Consider the following 24,313-nt stretch of genomic DNA (forward strand, 5'->3'; position numbering starts at 1 on the left):
TCCTCTAGCTTTCATGTAATGATCCTCGCTCTCTGCACATCCTATTTGTTAATAATCAGACCTCCAACCTCCCTCACACACTCAGTGATGCAATGAACTCCCACTCCCTCTTTGCACTGATTTTATTGGCCCATATCCCCCCTCAAGCTTTCCCATCACTGTTTTTTTAAATACCTGTCCACAACTGTTTCCTCTGGCAGCTCATTCCATATACTGGCAACTGTCTTGTGCATAAAGATTCTCCTTAGCTTCTTTTAAGTTTCCCCCCTTAACTTAAACCTGTCTTCTTGTTCTTGACACCCTCCTCCACCCTACAGAAAATAAATGTGTGCATTCACTCTTATGCCCCTCATGTACAGCTGACAGGTCACCCCCTCTGTCTTCTATGCTCCAAGTAATAAAGTCTTTGCCTGTCCAGCCTCTAGCTTAGGGCTGACTCCAGGCAATCTCTGTACTTCGTTCTGTATCTTTCCAAAAGCAATATGACCAAAATTGAACAGAGTACACCCAGTGCACCTTCTCCCGCATCCTTCCCAACTGCAAAGTGACTTCCCAACTTCTATATTCAGTGTCCTAAGTGAAGGCAGCGTGCCAACCATATCTTCCAATTGGCAGGAGAGGCAAGGCAGGCAATACTGATGCCCACTTGGGAAAGGGAACACTCTGCCCCTTCTGAATGACAAAACCTGCCTCATCGGGATGGCACTGACCGAAGGAGACAGGATCTACTACAAGACCTGGACTGGCTGAGATCAGATCCACCCCGACTGAAACACTGAAGTTTCAATAACTTCCACCACACTTGTATCGATTGCTATATTAAACTTTATAAATTATTAATTTGAAATAAAACAATTATTTAAAGATAGAATTATAAAAATATATAAAAATAATGTGAACAAAATCCCCAAAGGAGAGGCTGTTCCTTGGCTGGGTGAATTCCAACACGTGGAATGGAGAGAACTGCAATTCCACTCCAGTACTCTGGTTGGAGTCTCAACTTGAGAAAGACCAGAAGCAGTGGAGTAATAGAGTAAAGAGAGGGATTTTGACAAGCATACATCTTGAAGTTCCCTTGAGCGGCACCGGCAAGAATGAAAGTTGCTGATTCTTCCGCAGAACCTTGGTCAAACCCAGGCCAAAGCTGCCGCTAACATAAGATGTCCAAGCAGTCTTTTGGTACTTTGAGAAGTCCCTGTTGCATCATCACCTGACTTCTGTGGCTGCAGACGAGCCAGCAATGATCTGCCGAATAGCTGTTGGGCAGCTCCCAGCCATTGTTGTATAATGCAAGGGTTTCACCTCCCCATCTTGGCTGGGTCAACTGCTCCTGCTCCGCTTGACAGTGCTCGGTCCAGGGATCTGAGGAACATCCACGTTGCCTTGTGTGTGAGCCACTGTTAAATGAGGGCTGCTTGCTGGAGCTGAATGAAGATTGGTCAGGCCTGGACACTTGATTCTGATGTGAAGCAGCAACCCGGCTCGTCTGCCGACTGAAACCATGCTGACCAACCACCCATTCACACTAACCCATTTTATCCTTCCCCACGGTGGCCCCATTGAATCCCCCCCCCCCCCATTCTATTCCTTACTTGCACACTGGGGCAATTAGCTCACTGGCCCACAAGTGGGAGGAAAGCAGAGCACCAGGGAAGGGGGAAAGACCTATGAGGTCACAGGGAGGGCGAGGACTCTGCACCCACAAACAAGTACCAGAGGTCAGGGGAGGCGCACTGGGAGTGCTGGAAACACTTAGCAGGTCAGGCAGCATCCACAGAGAGGAATGGTTAAAGTCTTGGATCAAATTCTGGGGGTCCATGTTTCTCCCTCCACAGTCCTTGCCCAACATGTCGAGGTTCCAGCACATTCTGTGTTTTTGTCAGATTTCCGCCATCTGCGGGTTAGTATTTTTTTTAATATATGGTGTGGGTTGGGGGAGGAATGATTTGTTAGGCTAGACGAGACTGAGACCAACTGGTATGTGGGGGAGGGTCTCAGTCCCTCCCCTAGGCGCACCCCTGAACCAGGACCTGCTCCTGATATCCCACTAGCCTAGGAACCTGGACAGGTCTTCCTTGATTTCAGCTTCGTCCCAGGGGCCATGGATGTTGCTGAGAAGGAGAAATGGGGAAAATTAGGGTGATCAAAGCACTCCCTCAAGGTTCCCCACATCCCTCCGTCACAACCCTCTACTGCCCTCACCCCCTCTTACCCATCCCCTCACCCCTCCCTTCCCCTCATTACTATCCATCACCCCCCCCCCCCCCCGCCGAATAACCGCCCCACCCTCTTGTTGGACCGTCACTTTATTGGGTGGTGGAACTTACTCTTTCGAGGACTGCAGAGTGACGAGGTAGTGAGGGCACAGGAAGGCCACCACCTGGAGCAGCAAAGCGAAGAGGATGGCAGCAGTGGGCGAGACGGTCAGGAGGCCGAGCGCCGCGGCCAGGGCATAGACCACGGTGACTGCCAGGTAGCTGCCAGGGGCTCGGGCCTGGTACAACAGGGAAAGAAACTTCAACACAGCCAGATGCTGACCAAACCCCGCTCTGACCCCACTAACACCCTCACGCCCACACCTGCTCCATAACATGCCATCCTTCCACAAGGTTTTACAAAGATGTTGCCAGGACTCGAGGACCTGAATTTTCGGGGAAGATACTTCATTCCTTAGAATGCAGAGGAATGAGGACCGACTTTATAGAGGTGTATAAAAACCATGAGGGGTACAATTAGGGTGAATGCACAGTGCCTTTTACTAAGGAGTCCAGTGGGCACAAGTTTAGGGAGAGAGCAGAAAGATCAGGAGTTTGGACAGTCTCTCTGTGACCTCCCACAGTCCAAAGACGTGTCAGTTGGTAGGTTAATTGGTCATTGTAAATGATCCAGTGATTAGGCTCGCGGTTGCTGGGTGGCACGACTGGAAGGGTCTATTCTGCGCTGTAACTCAGTGAGTAAAATGTAATCAAAACCTTAAGTGGATCTTTAAGAGGGTAGCCAGTATGTGGAACAGGCTGCCAGAGAAAGAGGTTGAGGTAGGTACCTCAATGACATTTAAAAACCACCTGGACAGGTACATGGTTGGAAAGGTTTAGAGGGATATGGGATTCTTGGTCAGCAGGGCTGAGTTGGACCGAAGGGCCTGTTCTTTTTCACGCGATATGGCTCTACTGCTAAGGTTGAAGGTCAGGTATAATCTCACTGCTGGAACAGGTTCTATGGGCTAAATGGCCTATTTCCATTTCTATATAACCATATAACCATATAACAATCACAGCACGGAAACAGGCCATTCCGGCCCTCCTAGTCCGTGCCGAACTCTTAATCTCACCTAGTCCCACCTACCCGCACTCAGCCCATAACCCTCCACTCCTTTCCTATCCATATACCTATCCAATTTTACCTTAAATGACACAACTGATCTGGCCTCTACTACTTCTACAGGAAGCTCATTCCACACAGCTATCACTCTCTGAGTAAAGAAATACCCCCTCGTGTTTCCCTTAAACTTTTGCCCCCTAACTCTCAAATCATGTCCTCTCGTTTGAATCTCCCCTACTCTCAATGGAAACAGCCTATTCACGTCAACTCTATCTATCCCTCTCAACATTTTAAATACCTCGATCAAATCCCCCCTCAACCTTCTACGCTCCAATGAATAGAGACCTAACTTGTTCAACCTTTCTCTGTAACTTAAGTGCTGAAACCCTGGTAACATCCTAGTAAATCGTCTCTGCACTCTCTCTAATTTATTGATATCTTTCCTATAATTCGGTGACCAGAACTGTACACAATATTCCAAATTTGGCCTTACCAATGCCTTGTACAATTTTAACATTACATCCCAACTTCTGTACTCAATGCTCTGATTTATAAAGGCCAGCGTTCCAAAAGCCTTCTTCACCACCCTATCTACATGAGACTCCACCTTCAGGGAACTATGCACTGTTATTCCTAGATCTCTCTGTTCCACTGCATTCCTCAATGCCCTACCATTTACCCTGTATGTTCTATTTGGATTATTCCTGCCAAAATGTAGAACCTCACACTTCTCAGCATTAAACTCCATCTGCCAACGTTCAGCCCATTCTTCTAACCGGCATAAATCTCCCTGCAAGCTTTGAAAACCCACCTCATTATCCACAACACCTCCTACCTTAGTATCATCAGCATACTTACTAATCCAATTTACCACCCCATCATCCAGATCATTTATGTATATTACAAACAACATTGGGCCCAAAACAGATCCCTGAGGCACCCCGCTAGTCACCGGCCTCCATCCCGATAAACAATTATCCACCACTACTCTCTGGCATCTCCCATCTAGCCACTGTTGAATCCATTTTATTACTCCAGCACTAATACCTAACGACTGAACCTTCTTAACTAACCTTCCATGTGGAACTTTGTCAAAGGCCTTGCTGAAGTCCATATAGACTACATCCACTGCCTTACCCTCGTCAACATTCCTCGTAACTACTTCAAAAAATTCAATAAGGTTTGTCAAACATGACCTTCCACGCACAAATCCATGCTGGCTACTCCTAATCAGATCCTGTCTATCCAGATAATTATAAATACTATCTCTAAGAATACTTTCCATTAATTTACCCACCACTGATGTCAAACTGACAGGTCTATAATTGCCAGGCTTACTTCTAGAACCCTTTTTAAACAATGGAACCACATGAGCAATACGCCAATCCTCCGGCACAATCCCTGTTTCTAATGACATCTGAAAGATCTCCGTCAGAGCTCCTGCTATCTCTACACAAACTTCCCTCAAGGTCCTGGGGAATATCCGGTCAGGACCCGGAGATTTATCCACTTTTAAATTTCTTAAAAGCGCCAGTACTTCCACCTCTTTAATTGTCATAGGTTCCATAACTTCCTTACTTGTTTCCCACACCTTACACCATTCGATATCCTTCTCCTTAGTGAATACCGAAGAGAAGAAATCGTTCAAAATCTCTCCCATCTCCCTCGGCTCCACACATAGCTGACCACCCTGATTCTCTAAGGGACCAATTTTATCCCTCACTATCCTCTTGCTTTTAATATAACTGTAGAAGCCTTTCGGATTTACTTCCACCTTATTTGCCAAACCAAACTCGTAACTTCTTTTAGCTTTTCTAATCTCTTTCTTAAGTTTCCTTTTACATTCTTTATATTCCTCGAGCAATTCCTTTACTCCATGCTGCCTATATCTATTGTAGACATCCCTCTTTTTTCGAACCAAGTTTCTAATATCCCTTGAAAACCATGGCGCTTTCAAACCTTTAATCTTTCCTTTCAACCGAACAGGAACATAAAGATTCTGTACCCTCATAATTTCACCCTTAAATGACCTCCATTTCTCTATTACATCCTTCCCATAAAACAACTTGACCCATTCCACTCTCTCTAAATCCCTGCGCATCTCCTCAAAGTTAGCCTTTCTCCAATCAAAAATCTCAACTCTAGGTCCAGTCCTGTCCTTCTCCATAATTATATTGAAGCTAATGCTATTGTGATCACTGGACCCGAAGTGCTCCCCAACACATACATCTGTCAGCTGACCTATCGCATTCCCTAACAGGAGATCCAACACTGCCCCATCTCTAGTCGGTACTTCTATGTATTGTTGCAAAAAGCTATCCTGCACACATTTCACAAACTCTAAACCATCCAGCCCTTTTACAGAATGAGCTTCCCAATCTATGTGTGGAAAATTAAAATCTCCCACAATCACCACCTTGTGTTTACTACAAATATCTGCTATCTCCTTACACATTTGCTCTTCCAACTCACGCTCCCCATTAGGTGGCCTATAATACACTCCTATCAGTGTTACTACACCTTTCCCATTCCTCAATTCCACCCAAATAGCCTCCCTAGAGGAGCTCTGTAATCTATCCTTCCAAAGCACCGCCATAAGATTTTCTCGGACAAGCAATGCAACACCTCCTCCTCTGGCCCCTCCTACTCTATCACACCTGAAGCAACTAAATCCAGGAATATTTAGTTGCCAATCACACCCTTCCTGCAACCATGTTTCACTAATAGCTACAACATCATAATTCCATGTATCAATCCACACTTTAAGCTCATCCACCTTTCTTACAATGCTCCTAGCATTAAAATACATACATTTAAGATACTCTCCACCTCCTCCTCTCTTTTCATCCCTAGCAATGCATTCAAATTTATTATCCTTTTCTTTCTTCTCCCCTACAACTTCGGGCTGAGCGCATCCCTCCTCCATCACCTGCCTGTCCTCCCTCACACACGGTCTACTTACTTGCTCTACTGGTGAACTAACCTCCTCTCCCATAGTTTCCTCAAATTGATTTCCGCCCCCCCATCTTACTATCTTGCCATACGGTGCCCCCACCCTCCCATCGGCACACCAGGGTGTACAGGAGAGAAAGCTTATACCTTCAGCTTCTTCTGGAACATCGGCCACAGCGCGAAGATCTGGATGGCTAGAGTGACGGTGGCGAAGGCGTGGAGGGAGCTGGGCAATCTAGAAGCCAGGCACACCGAGGCGAAGATGGCCATATTCAGTGAGAGTGTGCTTGAGACACTGGGAGGGTGTGGAGGAAGGGGGCAGTGGGAAGAGGGAGAACAAACAAGGACACATCAGTGGAAAACAGCCAGTTTGAAGAGCTGTGGGTGGGTGGGTGGGGGGGGGGGGGGGGGGTTTGAGAGACAACTGACAGCTAGCCTGCAGTGACTGTCAACTCTCCAAGCATGTCTGACAGTCAGGATGTACTCTGACCTGTCTACCACCCTGGGCCGAATAATGTCCCATCAAACATGTGGGTTTATGGGAGCAATGCCAGGACAGGCACAGGCGCTAGGTGAGGTGAGGCTCCCTCTACACCGCCCTGTCACACTTCAAGGCATAGGTTAGATACGGTGCCCTACAATGAGTTATCATGGACTCTCAGGGCACAGAGAGCAGGTCAGGTACAAAGTGAAGCTAGCTCTACAGTGTCCCATCAATCCCTTGTAGTCTAACAATGAGTTCTATCCCTAAGCTGGGAAGATCTGAACTGTCAGTACTGATGACCTCTCATCCATGCTCTCCCAGGGACGACAGGGTGTGAATCCCACCTGTTTAGACCCCTGAACTTACATGGCTGCATTGGCTCCGTAATCGAAGAATATCAGGTGGCCCAACAGCATGAAGACCTAGAGAACAGGGAGCTGGGTATTACTCACTGGATCAGGGATGTGTGCATGTAAACACTGTCATATTTTTACACATACAAATGCATATTCACACAATCACACAATGTACTTAGTCAATTCTGATAATCTGTCGTTCACAGAATTTTGTTGGTTCCATGCAGACTTTATGCATTACTGGAGGTTACGCCAATTACTACCCAACACATTTTTTATTCAGTTTTTGCTCAGATGTTACACAGCAGTGTTAGTTTAAAGAGAGCTGAATTTGGGTCCCAATCCCGGTGAGATGGGGAGCGTGGGGAATGGGGGTCCCTGTGAGTTTGGGGTGGGGGGGGGGGGGGAGGAATATGAATGAGCATCCCGGTGTGTTTAGGAGAAATGCAAAAAGGAACAAGAGTTCCAGTGAGTTTAAGGGGAGCGTGGGGGATAAAAGGGGTCCGGAGGGATGGGATCCCTGTGAACCAAACACTGTGATGTAAAGTAAACTGTGATTGAGTTTTACTTTGTTTTCTTCACCACAGGTTACAGGTCAGTAACGGGGAGACAGCCTGGTCAGGTACATCTGACAATGAGTAACAAACAACTTGTTGGAGGAATTCAGCCGTTTCCAGAGGCAGGGTTCTGCCTTGGAACATCGACAGTCGCTCTGCTCCCACAGAGGCTTTTGCACTGAGTTCCTCCAGCAGGCTGTGTGTTACTCCACATTCCAGCATCTGTGGTCTCCAGTATGTCCAACTTCGTTTTTTTTTTAAACTTTATTTTTTACGTTACTGAACAAACACATATCTACAAACAAGCATCGGCTATCGGTTCGCAATTCACTGCACAATGGTAAATACCTATATTAACAGTACCAGGGGTGGAAGAGTAGGAGCAAGAGAAAGAAGAAATAAAAAGCACATACAGTACCTGCAATTACATACATAAACATAAACATGATCTACATACTTTACATCACCCCTCAAAGTAGATTTCCATCTATTTTAAATAAAATCACAGTCCTCAGTAAATCAACTCAAGTCCTACATTTTACCAGGCCCCTGTATGGGCCTTTCACTGTGCCAGGTACACTATAAGAGTCCCATCTTTCCAAATAAGAGTCCATTTTCAGTTGTAAGCTTGCACTGATATTTTCCATACAGTTCACTTCGTTCAGTCTCTGAATCCATTGTTCCAAAGTGGCTGGGTGAGATTTAAGCCAGTTGACAGTTACCATTTTGTGAGCAATCAGAATCAAAACTCTTAACATAAATAGTTTATTCCTCTCTAATGCAGATTGCAGGATGTTGCCTAGAATTAAATGACTAAGTTCAAAGGATATACTTATGTCTAAAAATCCTTCTTATTTCCCCAGTGACCTTGTACCAAAATTCCCTTAATTTGGGACAGTCCCAGAGTATATGTGTAAAATCTCCCATTAGGCCACATCCTCTCCAGCAAAGTCTGCTGTTTTTTCTGTGTATAATGATATTACTAATGGGGTTTTTAAAGTCCCTTATCCTTATTTTCCAAGCAAATTTATTGTATCCAGGTGCATTTTTTTATATAGACAAGATATAATTTTCTGAGATTGCGTCCTACCCATGATCTCTATCCAAAATTTTTCCAAGTTATTTGGCTGTATTTTAAGATTGTTCAATTCTTTGTGTGATATAAGGTAGTGTCTAATTTGGAGGAATCTATAAAAGTCATTTGATACAAGGTTGAATTCAGTTTGGAGTTGGGAGAAAGATTTAAGTGCCTCACCATCAAACATTTGGTCCACAAGAACCAGGCCTCTTTGTGCCCACCTGTTAAAACCAGAATCCAGTCTTACTGGATAAAATCTGAAATGAATGCAATTCTAGTTGCCCTTGATATAGTCATATAACCACATAACCATATAGTCCTTGGAAGATCTAATTTTTTCCTAATTCTATCCCATACTTTCAATGTATAGTTAACCCATTCATTCTGAGTCTTAACATTCTTCCACACGTTTGGATTTAAAAAGGGAAGAGCTGCTAAGGATAACTCACCAATTGAATTTTGCTCTATGTGAACTCATCTTGAATCCATGTCTTCTCTGATCCCTGACATAATTGCTCTTAACTGGGCAGGTCAATAATAGGTCTTTAAATGAGGTAAAGCTAAATCTCCCTGTTTTTTTATTTGAGTATAACTCTTCTAGTCTCACCCTGGGCCTCTTTTTCTGCCATATAAACCTACTGATGAGTCTATCCAACATTTTAAAAGTAGATACAGGAACTATCACGGGTAGAGCACTGAAAAAAAAAGTTCATCCTTATCACTTCTACTCTACCTATCAGTGATAAAGGAAGCATCTGCCAATCTTCAAGATCTCTCCTCGCTTGATTAATAAGCTTAACATAATTGGTTGCAAAGAGCTGAGAGGAGCTATGAGATAAACTAACTCCCAAATATCTAAAGACCTGTTTTGGCCAACGAAAAGTCGTTTCATCATTGAGCTGGCTTGGCCTGTAATCATCATAGCTTCAGATTTCGCTTCAGTAACTGTGCATCCAGAGACCTCTCCATAGCTTCTCAAGCATTGCATAAGCGGGGGAACCGATGAAAGAGGGTCCTTTATAAAAAGAAGAATGTCATCTGTAATAAAGCTATCGGGTGGGTTATACCTCTATCTGTTATACCCTCAATTTGTTCATTTTGTCTTATTAACTCAGCCAGTGGTTCGATGCTTAAGGCAAATAATATCGGGGATAGGGACTTCCCTGTCTGGTTCCCCTTTTCAGCCTGAAGAAATTGGAACAGTATCAATTTACTTAAAACCCATTTTTTCTAAGGTATAGTCTAAGTATATCCAATCCACCCTATCAAATGTCTGATCAGCATCAATGCTAAGAAGCATTGAAAGCTGGATATTTAAAGCTCTTCAAACATTGTTTGCTCCCTGAAGGCCTGGAATGAATCCAGTTTGATCCGGAGTAATCAATTTTCCTATATATTTCTGTAGTCTCTTTGCCAAAATAGAGCAAAGAATCTTCACATCAGTACCAAGCAGGCTGATTGGTCTATATGAACTACATGCTATAGGGTCCGTTCCATTCTTGTGGATTACTGATACGATTGCCTCAGACCAGCTCTCCGGAGGGGGGGGGGGGGGGTCCATGTTCATTCAGAGCATAATTAAAAACTTTACATAAAACTGGAGTAAGTTCTGTTGTAAATATCTCATAGAACTCACCCGGAAATCCATCTGTACCCAGGCATTTATTATTTTTTAATAATAACATCTTTTATTTCTAGTGCAATCACGAGGAAATCTGCAGATGCTGGAAATTCAAACAACAACACACACAAAATGCTGGTGGGACACAGCAGGCCAGGCAGCATCTATAGTGAGAAGCGCTGTCGACGTTTTGGGCCGAGACCCTTCGTCAGGACTTTTGTGTGTGTTGTTGTTTTTATTTCTAGTTCTGAGATTGGTTGTGTCAGTGAAACAATCTCACTTTCTGAAAGTTTGCTTGTACAGATGTCTCTGAAAATTTCGTCTAGCTTGCCTTTATTCTGTGCTGGATCTGAAGAATCATACAGATCTTTATAGAAAGCCCTAAATGTCTCTGCTACATCGTTTGGGTTCAAAACCTCGGAGTAAGTTAAAGGATGGCTAATTTTTGGTACAACTCTGTTGGATTGTGCCTTTATCAGCTGAAATGCTAACAGACGGCTGGCCCGGTTCCCCATCTCATAATACTTTCCATTTGTGTATCTAAGTTCTCCTTCCGCTTTTATGTGAGCAACTCATTCAAGGCATCCCTATACTTTTGGAGGTTTTTCCAATCATCCATGTTCAGTGTCAATTTGTGCCTTTGTTCTAATCTTCTTATTTCACTTTGTAACTGATTATATTTTTCATTACGGTATTTTTTCATTTGAACAGCCAAATCAATACATTTTGCTCTAATCACAGTTTTTGCTCCTTCCCATGTATCGAGGGCGAAACCTCCCCATTGTCATTTGTCACAAAATACTTGTCAATGCATTGTTTTAGTTGATTATAGGAAGAGGAACGTGGAAACATTGAGCCTCCAATATTTGAAGTGCTGCTCAGAGCCTAACAAGTCTAACAGGGGCATGATCTGACAATGTAATGGGTTCAATAACACATTCCTTCACCTGATGTAGATTCTTCTTTGGGATGCAACTAAGGTCAATTCTTGAATATGAGCCATGGGCTCTTGATATATGACTAAAATCCCTAACATCTGCATTCAATGCTCTCCAGCCATTGACTAGCCCAAGCTCATCCAATATAATTTTTACTGCTTTAGACTTCTTGCTCAGGGGTTCCCCATTCTCAGATGATTTATCCAAACTCCTAGTAAGAATACAGTTAAAATAGACTTAATCTACCCACTCTCTTTTTAATTTTGTGTGTTCCATGTCTCCTAAATGTGTTTCTTGTAATAGAGCTATAGAGCAATTAAGTTTTTTCAACTGAGCCAATTTCTTTTCCTTTTAATAGGGTGATTGATTCACTAATTATGTTCAAAGTGGCAAGAATACAATATCTCTCTTACTACATCACCAACCCCCCCACCCTCACCTAAACCCAGCATTTTTATAGTATAATAACTGAAAAACTTGTGATGACCTGCCAATGCCTAGAGAACTATTTGCAAAAGAATGTAACCCACAAGACACAAAAAAAACCAAACACTTCCAAAAACCCAGTTGGTCTTTTAAAATTCCTGATAAAACAACTTATTATGAATGTTTTTTCTCTGACGATAATTAGGCAGAGAGTAATGACACCTGCTTCCCTCTGGGAACCACACACACAGTGCTGTCATAGCTACAAACCACAGAGAAACTGGTTGAGTTGTTGCCCTCCCTTGGCGATTCCTGTTCCTTTTCTGTCTGCTTAACAAAATTTAACTTGCCCTCTCCCCCTCCAAACGAAACTGCATTGTATATCAAAATATGTCAGTTACGCTAGTAAATAGCTGTACATGTTGGCGAAGACAGTTAAATATTAGTCACAACCAGAAATTATTAATCAGTCCAAAGACACTGATCATAATACCTCCTTCTTTGATAGAAAAAATGTAATTGTCCTTATGTCAGGAAAGCTCTGGTGTCTGCCCCCGATAGCGCAGCGCTCCCTCTTGCTCTCCCCCTCCGCTGCACCTGCCATACCTTGCTAATGAGTCGCTGCTCCAGCTTCTCCCTCTCACGCACCGGCTTGGAGATGCCCAGGTTGTCCAATGTAGGTAAAGCTTCAATCAAGGAAGGAAAGATCTTCACTCCAGCATCCAGGTTTATTTTCAGCCGCGCTGGGAAGCGACAACTTGCATGCACACCTTTCTCCTTTAGCTGCTTGATCACGGCGCGGACTTTTGCTCTTCTTTTCTGGACCTCAGCAGAGTAGTCCTGATCAAAATAGACGACTCTGCCTTGAAACATAACTTGTTTTTGAGCCCATACTTGACGCAGTACCGCCTGTTTTACTGTGTAATCCAAGAAGCGCACAATGACAGAGTGTGGTGGTGCAGAGGGCGCTGGCTCTGTGATCAGGGATCTCAATGTGTATATTTAACTCCTCTGGCAGCCGAAGCGTCATTTTAATTAACTGTTTCACAAACCGCACCACGTCTCCTTTCTCACTACCCTCAGGTATCTAATAAATTCTTAGGTTATTTCTTCGTAAGCGGTTCTGGAGATCATTGCAAGCCGCGCAGAGCAGCTTCTCGCTTCAACAGGTGATTAAGTGCTTTCTCATGCTGGAACCATGTGTCCTCGTTAGCACTAATTCTGGGCTCAGACTTGGGAGATTTCTGCTCGAGCAGGTCCAGTCGTTCCTTCAGGTCTCTCATTGAGGTCTCCAGTCTAGACAGGGATGCCTTGCTGTCTGAAAATGACTCTTGATTTTCTTTTCTCAGCTCTTTCAACTCATGTCGTATCACGGCCATACCTTCTCGTCGTCTTTGCTAGCTTCGGCCTGTTCTGGTGCTAGCTGTATCTTTTTGTCTTTGCTTTCCCGTTGTATTTTCTGTTCTCCAGGGTGTTTTGAAGTCCAAGACGCCACATTCATGTTCCTCTACTCTTTACTTAACAAAAATATCTTTCATAGATGGTCAGAAGTAACTTTACAGCTATTATTCCTCGAGTTTCATGGGAGGGAATCAATACTGAATCATGACGTCACCGGAAGTCGGCGTACAACTTCTGTGAAGACCTTCCACACCCCCATCAACTTCTCCCACCCCACCATCTCCCAATCACAAGGCTGAGTCGAATCTTCGCACAGGGTTAGGTGTCTTCCTAACGCTGTATCCTGCACAGAAGGTAATGGCCACTTTCCTGCTAGTTGTAGCACTTCACCTTTCACTTTTACCTCAGCACGACCCACAAACAAAGAGTTAACGTGACAACAGACCACGTACACGGATGCACGGTCAGTTGGATTAAAAATTAGGTTTAAAGAAACTACGAGGTTGATGAGAGAGACACAGATCATGGAGGGAACTTGAGACTTGGCTTTTGGAATATCGGTGCCGAGGCAATCAATAACACAGGAGGTGCACGTCTTTGTGACTAACTGGAAGGGTCCCGACAGAACACAGGGCTGGGAGGGGTTGCTGATATTGAGAGAGACGAAGGTCACAGACTCAAACAACTCCATAAAGGACACGGCCCTCCGCCACCAGGACATCTTCAAAGGATGGTGTAAGAAGGTGGGATCCAGTGGTAAAGACCCTCACCAGCTACTACATGCCCTCTTCTAATTAGAGAGGAAATATAGGAGCCTGAAGACCCACAATTAATGTTTTAGGAACAGGTTCTTTCCCCTTTGCTATCAGATTTCTGAATGATCCATGAAACCATGAACACTACCTCTCTATATCTCTTTTGTATTTGTTACTGTAACTTGTACTGTTACTTTCAAAACAACAAAATTGATAATAAACCTGGCTTTGATTCTGATACTGAAGGAAGCAAGCAGCCAGGATGCTGGGGACGTTGGCTGCAAGCCCACACCGGTCACTTACAGACATGGCGTAGATGGTGTCAGTGCTGATGGATTCCGTCAGCGTTTTGAGGACTGGTGAAAATCCATAGGTGAATGTCACAAAGACAACAGTGCTCTTTAGGTCAGCCCACCCTGCGGACAAAGAATTAGCACAGGGTGAAGTTACCGTGGCACTATCATTACACACACAAGCTCTCATGGTCCCAGAACATCCTACACAGTCAGGAAAGCTCATCCATGCCTTTACTTTCTGAGGAGGCTGAAGGGAGTTGGACTTTGCACATCTATACTCACGTCATTCTACAGATGTGCCCTAGAGAGCATCCTGACCTGCTGCATCACTGCTCGGTATGGGAACTGCACTGTGGCAGACAGGAAGGCTCTACAACAAGTAGTCAGAACTCCCCAATGCATCACTGGCACCTGCCTACCTGCCATTAAGGATATATATACAAAATAGTGTGGGAAAAGGGCCAGAAAATATCACCCTGCTCATGAACTGTTTGTCCCACTCCCACCAAAGAGGCGGCTACATGGTATCCTCGCCAAGACCACCACACTCAAAAAGTTACTTTACCAAGCAGTGAGGCTGATCAATACCTCTACCCACCAACTCCACCACTACTTCCAGTCAGTCATCTTATGTACAGTTTAGTGTCACTTTTTGGACATGTAGTACAATGTATATAAACTATCTTTTTTATATGTGTTTTTTTTTGTGCTGTATTGGGTCTGGAGTAACAATTACTTTGTTCTCCTTACACCCATGTACAGGAAATTACATTAAGCAATGTTGACTCTTTACCATTCTCTTGATTGAACCTCTTGTAAAATAAAATTAATTCTTGACTTGTCAATATAGCTCAACATGGCTGCTGCACTATATTACCTGTCTACCTACACTACTTTGCATTCTGCTTCCTTTTTACCACCTCAACGTACTAACGTACTGAATGGTCTGGCTAGAGAGCAGATAAGCAAAAGCTTTTCACTGCAGGGATGTGATGCTGAGGCTTTATAAGGTACTGGCGAGGCCTCCCCTTCAGTATTGTTAACAGTCTGGGCTCCTCATATGAGATTGGTGAAGGTCCAGAGGACATTCACAAGGATGATTCTGTGAATGAAAGGGTCATCATATGAGGTACGTTTGACGGCTTTGGGTTAGTACTCACTAGAATTTAGAAGGATGAAGGGGGGGGAGATCTCATTGAAACCTTTCAAATATTGAATAGCCTAGATAGAGCAAATGTGGAAAGGATCTTTCTCATAATGGGGGAGTCTAGGACAAGCCCAGAATAGAGGGGCATTTAACACAGATGTGGAGAATTTTTTTAGTTAGAGGGTGGTGCATTTGTGGAATTCGTTACTGCAGGCAGCTGTGGAGGACAGGTCGTTAGGTGTATTTAAGGCAGAGCTGGAGACGTTCCGGATTGGACATGGCATCAAAGGAGGAGGGAAAAAAAAGAGGATTAGCCATAGTTGAATGACGACAGAAGTCTCGATGGGCCAAATGGCCTAATTCTGCTCCTATGTCTTATGGTATCTCAGTATGTGTGACAATAATAAACTAATTACCAATATCGTTATAATGTAGGAGTCTATTTGACCCAGTCCTGTCCTGCCCCCCACTCACTTCACTGCTCTCACACCATTCACCACCCCCCCCCCCCCCCACACCCAATTCCCCCAGAAGCTGCCTAAAGCAGCCAGTTAATTTACCAACCTGCTGATGTGAACTTCTCACTATTCGGGACATTTACAGTGACAAGTGCATAAAAGGGCCCTAAGGACCACTGGGTACCCAAATCACCCCAACCACAAACTGTTCCAGCTGTTACTATCTGGGGAAACAGTACCGCAGCATAAAAGACAGGACTAACAGGCTCTGGGACAGCTTCTTCCACCAGGCCATCAGACTGATTAATTCACACTGATACAATTGTATTTCTATGTTATATCAACTGCCCTGTTGTACATACTATTTATTACAAATTACTATAAATTGCACGTTGCACATATAGACGGAGACGTAACGTAAAGATTTTTACTCCTCATGTATGTGAAGGACGTAAGTAATAAAGCCAATTCAATTCAATTCTTTGGAACGTGGGAAGAAACAGGGACATGAGAGGAAAATGCACACAGTCACAAGAAAACATGCACACTCCACACGCACAGACAGTGCCAGAGGTCGGGATTAAATCATTATCACTGGAGTTGTGATTATCACTTTGTTACCCTGTGCCTCCAAAACCTCATACACACAGCAAGAAAAATAGAGCCTTCAGCCCAGCGAGTCCGTGCCGACCCTCAGCCACCCATTTAAACTGATCCTATTTTATTCTGCCCACATTCCCGGAACTTCCCCCCACCCCCCCCAGATTCTGCCACTTGCCCCCCGCACTAGAGACAGCTCCCGGCAGCCAATTAACAAGGAGGTCAGCACGTTGTCGGTACACTGGATGAAACCCACGCAGGCACAGGGAGAACGTGCAAACGCCACACAGATTGCTACCATCAGGGAGAAGGTGCAGGAAGCCTGACGACTCTCACTCACACTTTTAGGACCGGCTTCCCCCCTGCCATCAGATTTCTGAACACTACCACAAATACTACCCCACTACTCCTCTCTTGCAATGTTTAATTATTATTTTATTGTAACTTATGGTAATCTTATATGTCTTGCACTGTGCTGCTGTCATACGCCACAAATTCCACAATGTGTCCGGGACAACAAGCCTGGTTCGAACTGCACTGGAGGTTGGTACTGAACCCAAAGCAGTGGCTTTACCCGGTGTGCCGAGTGTATCAATGCAAACCAGTCATTATTCCTCCAACTACAACTGACATCACCTGATCTACAATCACAGCCTTGTGGTCACGGTTACTCACTTGTACGCCCATTGTGCATTCGTCCTTCTCCGAGGTCGATGAGGTCAAACAGGAGGTAGCCGAGCAGATAGATGATCAGCCCACAGCCAAAGAGCTGCTGAGGGGAGAGACGGGTCTGGTCCATGTACCACCAGATAACGACAAATACACAAACACTGCGGGGCAAGAAGCACAGAGATGAGAACTGGGGACACAAAAGGGGCAAGAGTGTGGTGAAAGTTGGCAGGAGTGGGCGAGTGCCTACTCTGCTGGCAAGATTTAATGGGTTGCATGCCACAGTGACTGGGGCAGCTTCCACTGTCAGAATCAAGTTATTGCTAACGTTAGGTGAAATTTGTTTTGTAACAGCAGTACAGTGCAAAGACAGAAAATTACTGTTTCTATAATTATATAGTGCAAAAGAGACATTGTGAGATGAGCCACGTTTTAATGGTTCATGGAAAGGGCTTTGATGAAGTTATGTGTGTTAAATTTTCTCATGACACAATGAATTAAGTTGTGAAGAGGGTGTTAAGAAGCTACAAAGCTGAGGTAAGTGGACCTGGTGCTGGCAGCTGCAGCATGATACAGGAAAATGAGAAACTGAGTTCTCTGTCGGAAAAAAAACCATTATCTGAGGGATGTACAGAGCTGCGAGGTATTTTTAGGATCTCAGTACCTATGTAGATGTCAGGTACAAAAAGTCATTAGGATGAAACAACAGACCATGTTAACTTATTGCTAGAGGAATTTAGTGCAAAGGCGAGAAGATTTTGCTTCAGTAATAGAGGTATCAGTGGGAGACACCAATTGTAGAGGAAGGGACACCATCTGTACGCAGGGGGGATTTCATGTGACACAGCAGCTAAAATTATTAGATCAGTAATCTTGAGAGCTGGAGCAACAATAAAAAGCCAGCCTTCAAATCAAACTCTGGGATGCAAATTATCAATATTCGAGAACAAAAAAGCCCATCTGTTACCCCAGGGTTGGAAAACTGCAGTTATTTCCCACACCTGACTACCCACTGTGGCTGGTTCTTAAACACCCACTGTAGCAGTCAAGCACCCTGGTCAGTTCATGGCCAACCACTGATGGCTAGCATTCCATGTGAGTGGCTCAGGGTAGGAGTGGAGCTTTGAGGCTATGGCTCGAGAGGCTTTGGCAAGTAGAGGCGGAGGACGAGCTTGCTCCCAGTGAGGTAAGGCTGGGTAAGTTCCTTTAATTAATTTAATTAACTTAGGAGTAGGTAATGGAGGCAGCAGTTAGGGCAGTCAAGTGTTCTGTTTGCAGTATGTGGGAAGTCAGGGATAGCACAATTGTCCCTGATGACTACACCTGCGAAAGGTGCATCCAGCTGCAGCTCCTGACAAACCGAGTTAGGGAACTGGAGCTGGAGCTGGATGAACTTCGGATCATTCGGGAGGCAGAGGCAGAAATAGACAGGAGTTTAAGGGAGATAATCACATCTAAGATTCAGGAGACAGGTAGCTAGGTAACTGTCAGGAGAGGGAAGGGGAATAGACAGGAAGAGCAGAACACCCCTGTGGCCGTTCACAACAGCAATAAGTATAGCGTTTTGGATACTGTTTGTGCGGACGACCTACCAGGGACAAGTTGCAGTGGTCGCGTCCCTAGCACCGAGACTGTACTCTCAGTTCAGAAAGAAAGGAGAGAAAAGAGGAGAGCAGCAGTGATAGGGGATTCGATAGTTAGGAGGGCAGATAAGAGGTTCTGTGGGAGAGATCGAGAATCCCGGATGGTCTGTTGCCTCCCTGGTACCAGGGTCCGCGATATCTTGGATTGAGTTGGATTGAGTATTCTCAAGAGGCAGGGTGAGCAGCCAGATGTCATGGTCCATGTAGGGACCAATGACTTGGATAGGAAGGAGGAGGAAGTCCTGCAAAGAGAGTTTAGGGAGTTAGGTGCAAAGTTGAAGGACAGGACCTCCAGGGTTGCAATCCATTGCTGTCCATGCCACGTGCTAGTGAGGCTAGAAATAGGAAAATAATGCAGCTGAATACATGGATAAGGAGATGGTGCAGGTGGGAGGGCTTCTTGTTTCTGGACAATTAGGCTTCATTCCAGGGAAGGTGGGACTTGTTCCAATGGGACGATTTGCACCTGAACTGCAGGGGGACTAACATCCTTGTGGGTAGATTTGCTAGTGCTGCTCCGGGGGGGGGGGGGGTTAAATTAGATTTGCAGGGGGAGGGGAACCAGAGCGTTAGAGCAGATAGTGAGGTGGAGGAGGATAAAGGTCATGCAAGGACTGCATGTATAGACAGAAATCAAAGGTTTATACATGATTTTAATGTTCTCACGTGCATCTATTTCAATGCAAGGAGTACTGTAGGTAAGGCAGATGAGCTTAGGGCGTGAAGTGGCATGTTGGATTACGACATTATTGCTATTAGTGAGACTTGGTTGTAGGAGGGGCAGGACTGGCAGCTTAATGTTCTGGAGTTCCATTGTTTCAGACGTGACAGAGGGATGAAAGGGGGAGGAGTGGCATTACTAGTCAGGGAAAATATCACAGCTGTGTGTAGACAGGACAGTCCAGAGGGCTTGTCTACAGAGGCCATATCGGTGGCGCTGAGGAACGGGAAAGGTGTGCCCACACTAATAGGGTTGTATTATAGACCGCCCAATAGTCAGAGCGAATTGGAGGAGCAAAGCTGTAGAGAGATAGCAGACCGATGTAAGAAACAGAAAGTTGATACAGTAGGGGATTTTAACTTTTCGCATATTGATTGGGACTCCCACGCTGTGAAAGGGCTAGATGGCTTGGAGCTTGTCAAATGTGTTCAGGAAAGTTTTCTAAATCAATATATAGAGGTACCAACAAGACAGGATGCAATACTTGACCTCCTATTAGGGATCCAGACAGGTCAGGTGACAGAAATATGTGTAGGCGAGTATTTTGGGTCCAGTGACCATAATGTCATTAGTTTCAAGTTATTTATGGATAAGGATAGGTCTGGTCCTCGAGTTGAGGTTCTAAATTGGAGAAAGGCCAATTTTGTGGAAAGGAGAAAGGATCTAGGAAGAGTGGATTGGGGCAAGTTGTTTTCTGGCAAGGATGTGTTCAGTAAGTGGAAGGCCTTCAAGGTGAATTTTGAGAGTGCAGGGTTTGCATGTTCCTGCCAGGATTAAAGGCAAAGTTAACAGGCATAGAGAACCTTGGTTTTCAAGGGATATTGGTGATTTGATTAAGAAAAAGAGAGAGGTGTATATAGCAGGTATAGGCAAAAGGAACAAATGAGGTACTTGAAGAGTATAGAAAATGTAAGAAAATACTAAAGAAGGAAATCAGGAAGGCGAAAAGAAGACATGAGGTTGCTTTGGCAGATAATGTGAAGGTAAACTCGAAGGGTTTCTATGAGTATATTAAGAGTAAAAGGATAGTAAGGGACAAAATTGGCTATTAGAAGATCAGAGTGGTCGTATGTGTGGAGCCTCACGAGATGGGGGAGAACTTAAACAGGTTTTTTGCATCAGTATTTACTCAGGAAATTGGCTTAGTGTATATGGTAGGAAGGGAAACAAGTAATGGTATCATGGAACATACAGAGATTAAAGAGGAGGAAGTGCTTACTGCCTTACAGCGAATAAAGGTAGATAAATCCCCAGGATCTGACAGGGTATTCCCTCGGATCTTGAGAGAGACTGGTGTAGAAACTGCAGGGGCCCTGGCAGAAATATTTAAAATGTCCTTAGCCATGGGTGTGGTGCCAGAGGATTGAAGGGTAGCTCATGTTGTTCTGTTGTTTAAAAAAGGCTCCAAAAGTAAACCAAGTAATTACAGGCCAGTGAACCTGACATCAATAATAGGTAAATTATTAGAAGGTGTTCTGAGAGATTGGATAGACAAGTATTTGGACAGCCAAGGTCTGATTAAGGATAGTCAACAAGGCTTTGTGCGTGGTAGATTGTGTTTAACAAATCTTGTAGAGATTTTCAAGGAGGTTACGAAGAAAGTAGATGAAGGAAAGGCTGTGGACTTTACATGGACTTTAGTAAAGCCTTTGACAAGGTCCCACATGGGAGGTTAGGTCAGAAGGTTCAGACACTGGGTATCCATGGAGAGGTTGTAAACTGGATTTGAAATTGGCTGTGTGTGAGAAGACAGAGAGTGGTAGTGGATGATTGCTTCTCAGACTGGAGGCCTGTGACTAGTGGTGTGCCTCAGGGATCTGTGCTGGGACCATTGCTGTTTGTTGTCTATATCAATGATCTAGATGATAATGTGGTAAATTGGATCAGCAAGTTTGCTGATGACACTAAGACTGGAGGCGTTGTGGATAGTAAGGAAGGCCTTCAAAGCTTGCAGAGGGATCTGGATCAACTGGAAAAATGGGCCAGAAAATGGCAGATGGAATTTAATGCAGACAAGTGTGAGGTGTTGCATTTTGGAAGGACAAATCAAGGTAGGACATACACAGTAAATGATAGGGCACTGAGGAGTGCAGAGGAACAAAGAGATCTGGGAGTTCAGATACATAATTCCCTGAAAGTGGCGTCAAAGGTAGACAGGGTTGTAAAGAAGACTTTTAGCATCCTAGCATTCATAAATTAAAGTATTGAGTATAGGAGTTGGGATGTTATGGTGAGGCTCTTTCCACTAAATGGCTTTAGGGTGAAAGTGGAAAGGTTTAGGGGAAACATTAGGGGGAACTTCTTCATTCAGAGAGTGGTGGGAGTGTGGAACGAGCTGCCATCTGATGTGGTAAATGCGGGCTCAATCTTAAGTTTTAAGAATAAATTCGATAGATACATGGATGGGAGAGGTCTAGAGGGTTATGGACTGGGTGCAGGTCAATGGGACTAGCGGAATAAAGTTTTGGCACAGACTAGAAGGGCTGAATGGCCTGTTTGTCTGTGCTGTAGTGGTTCTATAGTTCTATCTCCCAAATCCTGAAACTAATTAAACACACGCACCAAGGGATGGCACAGTGATGCAGCAGGAAGAGTCGCTGCTTCACAGAGACCCTGGTATAAGGTCAGTATGTAGTCCCTGTGACCACCCGCCGGACATCCCAAAGAGACAGCTGGAACTGACTCCTTATTTTGCAGCTGAGTGGAGAATGTGCGGGGGAGGGTGGAAGTAGAACCGGTTTCGTGTAGAGACGTAGATGTTTATTTTATTTGATGTGGTGCCGAAATGGCCTTTCTGGCCCTTCAACCTGCACCACCCACCCAGCGATCCCGATCTAATCCGAGCCTAATCACAGAACACTTTACAATGACCAATTAACCTAGCAACCGGTACGTCCTTGGACTGTGGGAGGAAACCCACACTGTCATGGGGAGAACGTACAAACTCCGTACAGTGCAGGCATGTACTGTAAAGCGTTGTACTATCCACACTACCGTGCATGTGAGATGTGTTTATATCTAAAATACACATCACCCGCACAGAAACAGCACATCACAGACCAGCTCCCTACCCCACTCCTTCACGTCCCCTCACCTCCACCTCCTGGCAGGCGTGCTTACCTGGAGAGCTGCTGGATAACTACACTGGATTCAAGCACCACCGACCAATACTGGTACTGCCGTACATAAACTGAAACACAGAATCAGGGCAGTGAGACAAGGACAGGAAAACGTACTCTGAGGATGATCTTTCTCCCTTCTCCTCTGATGCCTCTGTTTTGTTTGCCTGTCAGTTCAGATCTGCTTTCTCTGGACACAAGCGGAACAGGCTGTTCTGCAGGAGTGTGGGATTGGGATGACAGTGGGTTCACGGCACTCCCCACTTCATCCTCTCAAAGTCCTTTGCCCTCTCTCTCTACATCTCATTCCCTCTCCTCTCTCCAACCGCCTTCCGTCCGGTGGGAAACACTGAAATCTGTGGTATTTTGGAATCACCCAACCTTCAAAATACCAGGGTGCTGGGGATTTACCACACGGCAGCCAAATTAATCTCTCCAACAGTGTATCACCGAACAGGCCCTTTGACCCACAACTACACCAGAAATGATGCCAAATTGAACTGAATCTCCTGATCCCGCATTCTCACTCACCAGTGAGTCTAACAACATTTTATACACACTATTGTACCGGTTCCACATCTGCATCTGGCATTAGGGACACGGTTAGGCAGCCCTTCCAGACACCCAACACTGTAAAAATAAATATCTGCCCTGAACAACAACCCTCCCTCCTTCACCCACCGGTCCTTCACCTCTGCAATCTCTTCCCAGCTCAACCAACCTTCCCTACCCTCCCCACTCTCTTCCCCTCCCTCCTCACCCATCCTCCCTCTCCCTTCCCCACACTTTCCTCTCCCACCCTCCCCCGCCCCTTGCTTCAAACGTCACCTCATCCCACCAGCACGACTCCCCTCCTCCTACCTTAACCCCCCATCCCCACCTGCATCTCCTACATCCCCTCCCCTCCCTTCTCTCTCCTCCCCTCCCTATTCTCTCCTTCCTCCCCTCTTTTCTTCTCCTCCTCCTCTCCTTCTCCCCTCTCTTCTCCTCCTCCTTCTCCCCTTCCTCTTCTCCCTCTACCCGTCCTTTATTACCACTCACTGTTCTTCCGCAGTTCCTCCAGGAAACTCCCATCCACATAATTATCGGGGAACGGCTGCCGCTCGTACAACACCTTCTTCCAACGCCCGCGCCTGTAGCGGAGCGCTGGGGCCGCGGGGCCCGCACTCGCCGTCTCCGGAACCGTCCTCATCAATCAATCACCGGGGCAACAGCGGGGCAATCCCGGCTCGCCCGGGGGGGATAAACGATCCTGGAACTTCAGGCGGCTGAGTCGGCTGCCCGCGGACCGGAAACTACGACACACTAACCGGAACTTGCTGTCACCATGACAATGATTGTAGTTTATCCAGTCTGGGGATTAAACTTCCATCAGACTCAGAATCAAGTTTATTATCACTGACATATATCGTGAAATTTGGTGATTTGCGGCAACACTGCAGTGCATAACAGACAATATTACTATAATTTACAGGAAGAAATATATAAAAAATAAATAAATAGTGCAAAAAGAGAGCAGAATAGTGATGTAGTGCTCATGATTTGTTCAGAAATCTGATGATGGAGAGGGCAAGAAGCTATTCTTAAAATGTTGAGTCTGTGCCTTTAAGCTTCATATACCTCCTCCTGATGGGAGTAATGAGAGGAGGGCATGTGCTGGGTGATGTTCCTTAATGACTGATGCTGCCTTTCTGAGGCATTGCCTTTTGAAGATTTCTTTGACAGTACAGAAATCCCTTTTGCCAAAGTGCTGTGTCACTGAAAACTCCTT

At 45.1% G+C, this 24,313-nt stretch overlaps 1 protein-coding gene across 1 annotated transcript; it reads right to left on the minus strand.

Moving 5' to 3' along the window:
• Positions 1 to 802: 802 nt before the first annotated feature.
• pigc (phosphatidylinositol glycan anchor biosynthesis, class C) lies at positions 803 to 23,829 on the minus strand. Its single transcript, XM_073030005.1, has 8 exons — positions 23,584 to 23,829; positions 22,544 to 22,613; positions 17,066 to 17,220; positions 14,193 to 14,305; positions 7,124 to 7,179; positions 6,421 to 6,568; positions 2,328 to 2,494; positions 803 to 2,111 (listed from the first exon to the last, which is right to left on the minus strand). The coding sequence occupies exons 1-8, from the start codon at positions 23,732 to 23,734 to the stop codon at positions 2,048 to 2,050; spliced, it is 924 nt and encodes a 307-aa protein (XP_072886106.1). The 5' UTR covers positions 23,735 to 23,829; the 3' UTR covers positions 803 to 2,047.
• Positions 23,830 to 24,313: the final 484 nt, after the last annotated feature.

Source organism: Hemitrygon akajei, chromosome 2, assembly GCF_048418815.1.
Source record: "Hemitrygon akajei chromosome 2, sHemAka1.3, whole genome shotgun sequence".
Taxonomy (NCBI): Eukaryota; Metazoa; Chordata; class Chondrichthyes; order Myliobatiformes; family Dasyatidae; genus Hemitrygon; species Hemitrygon akajei.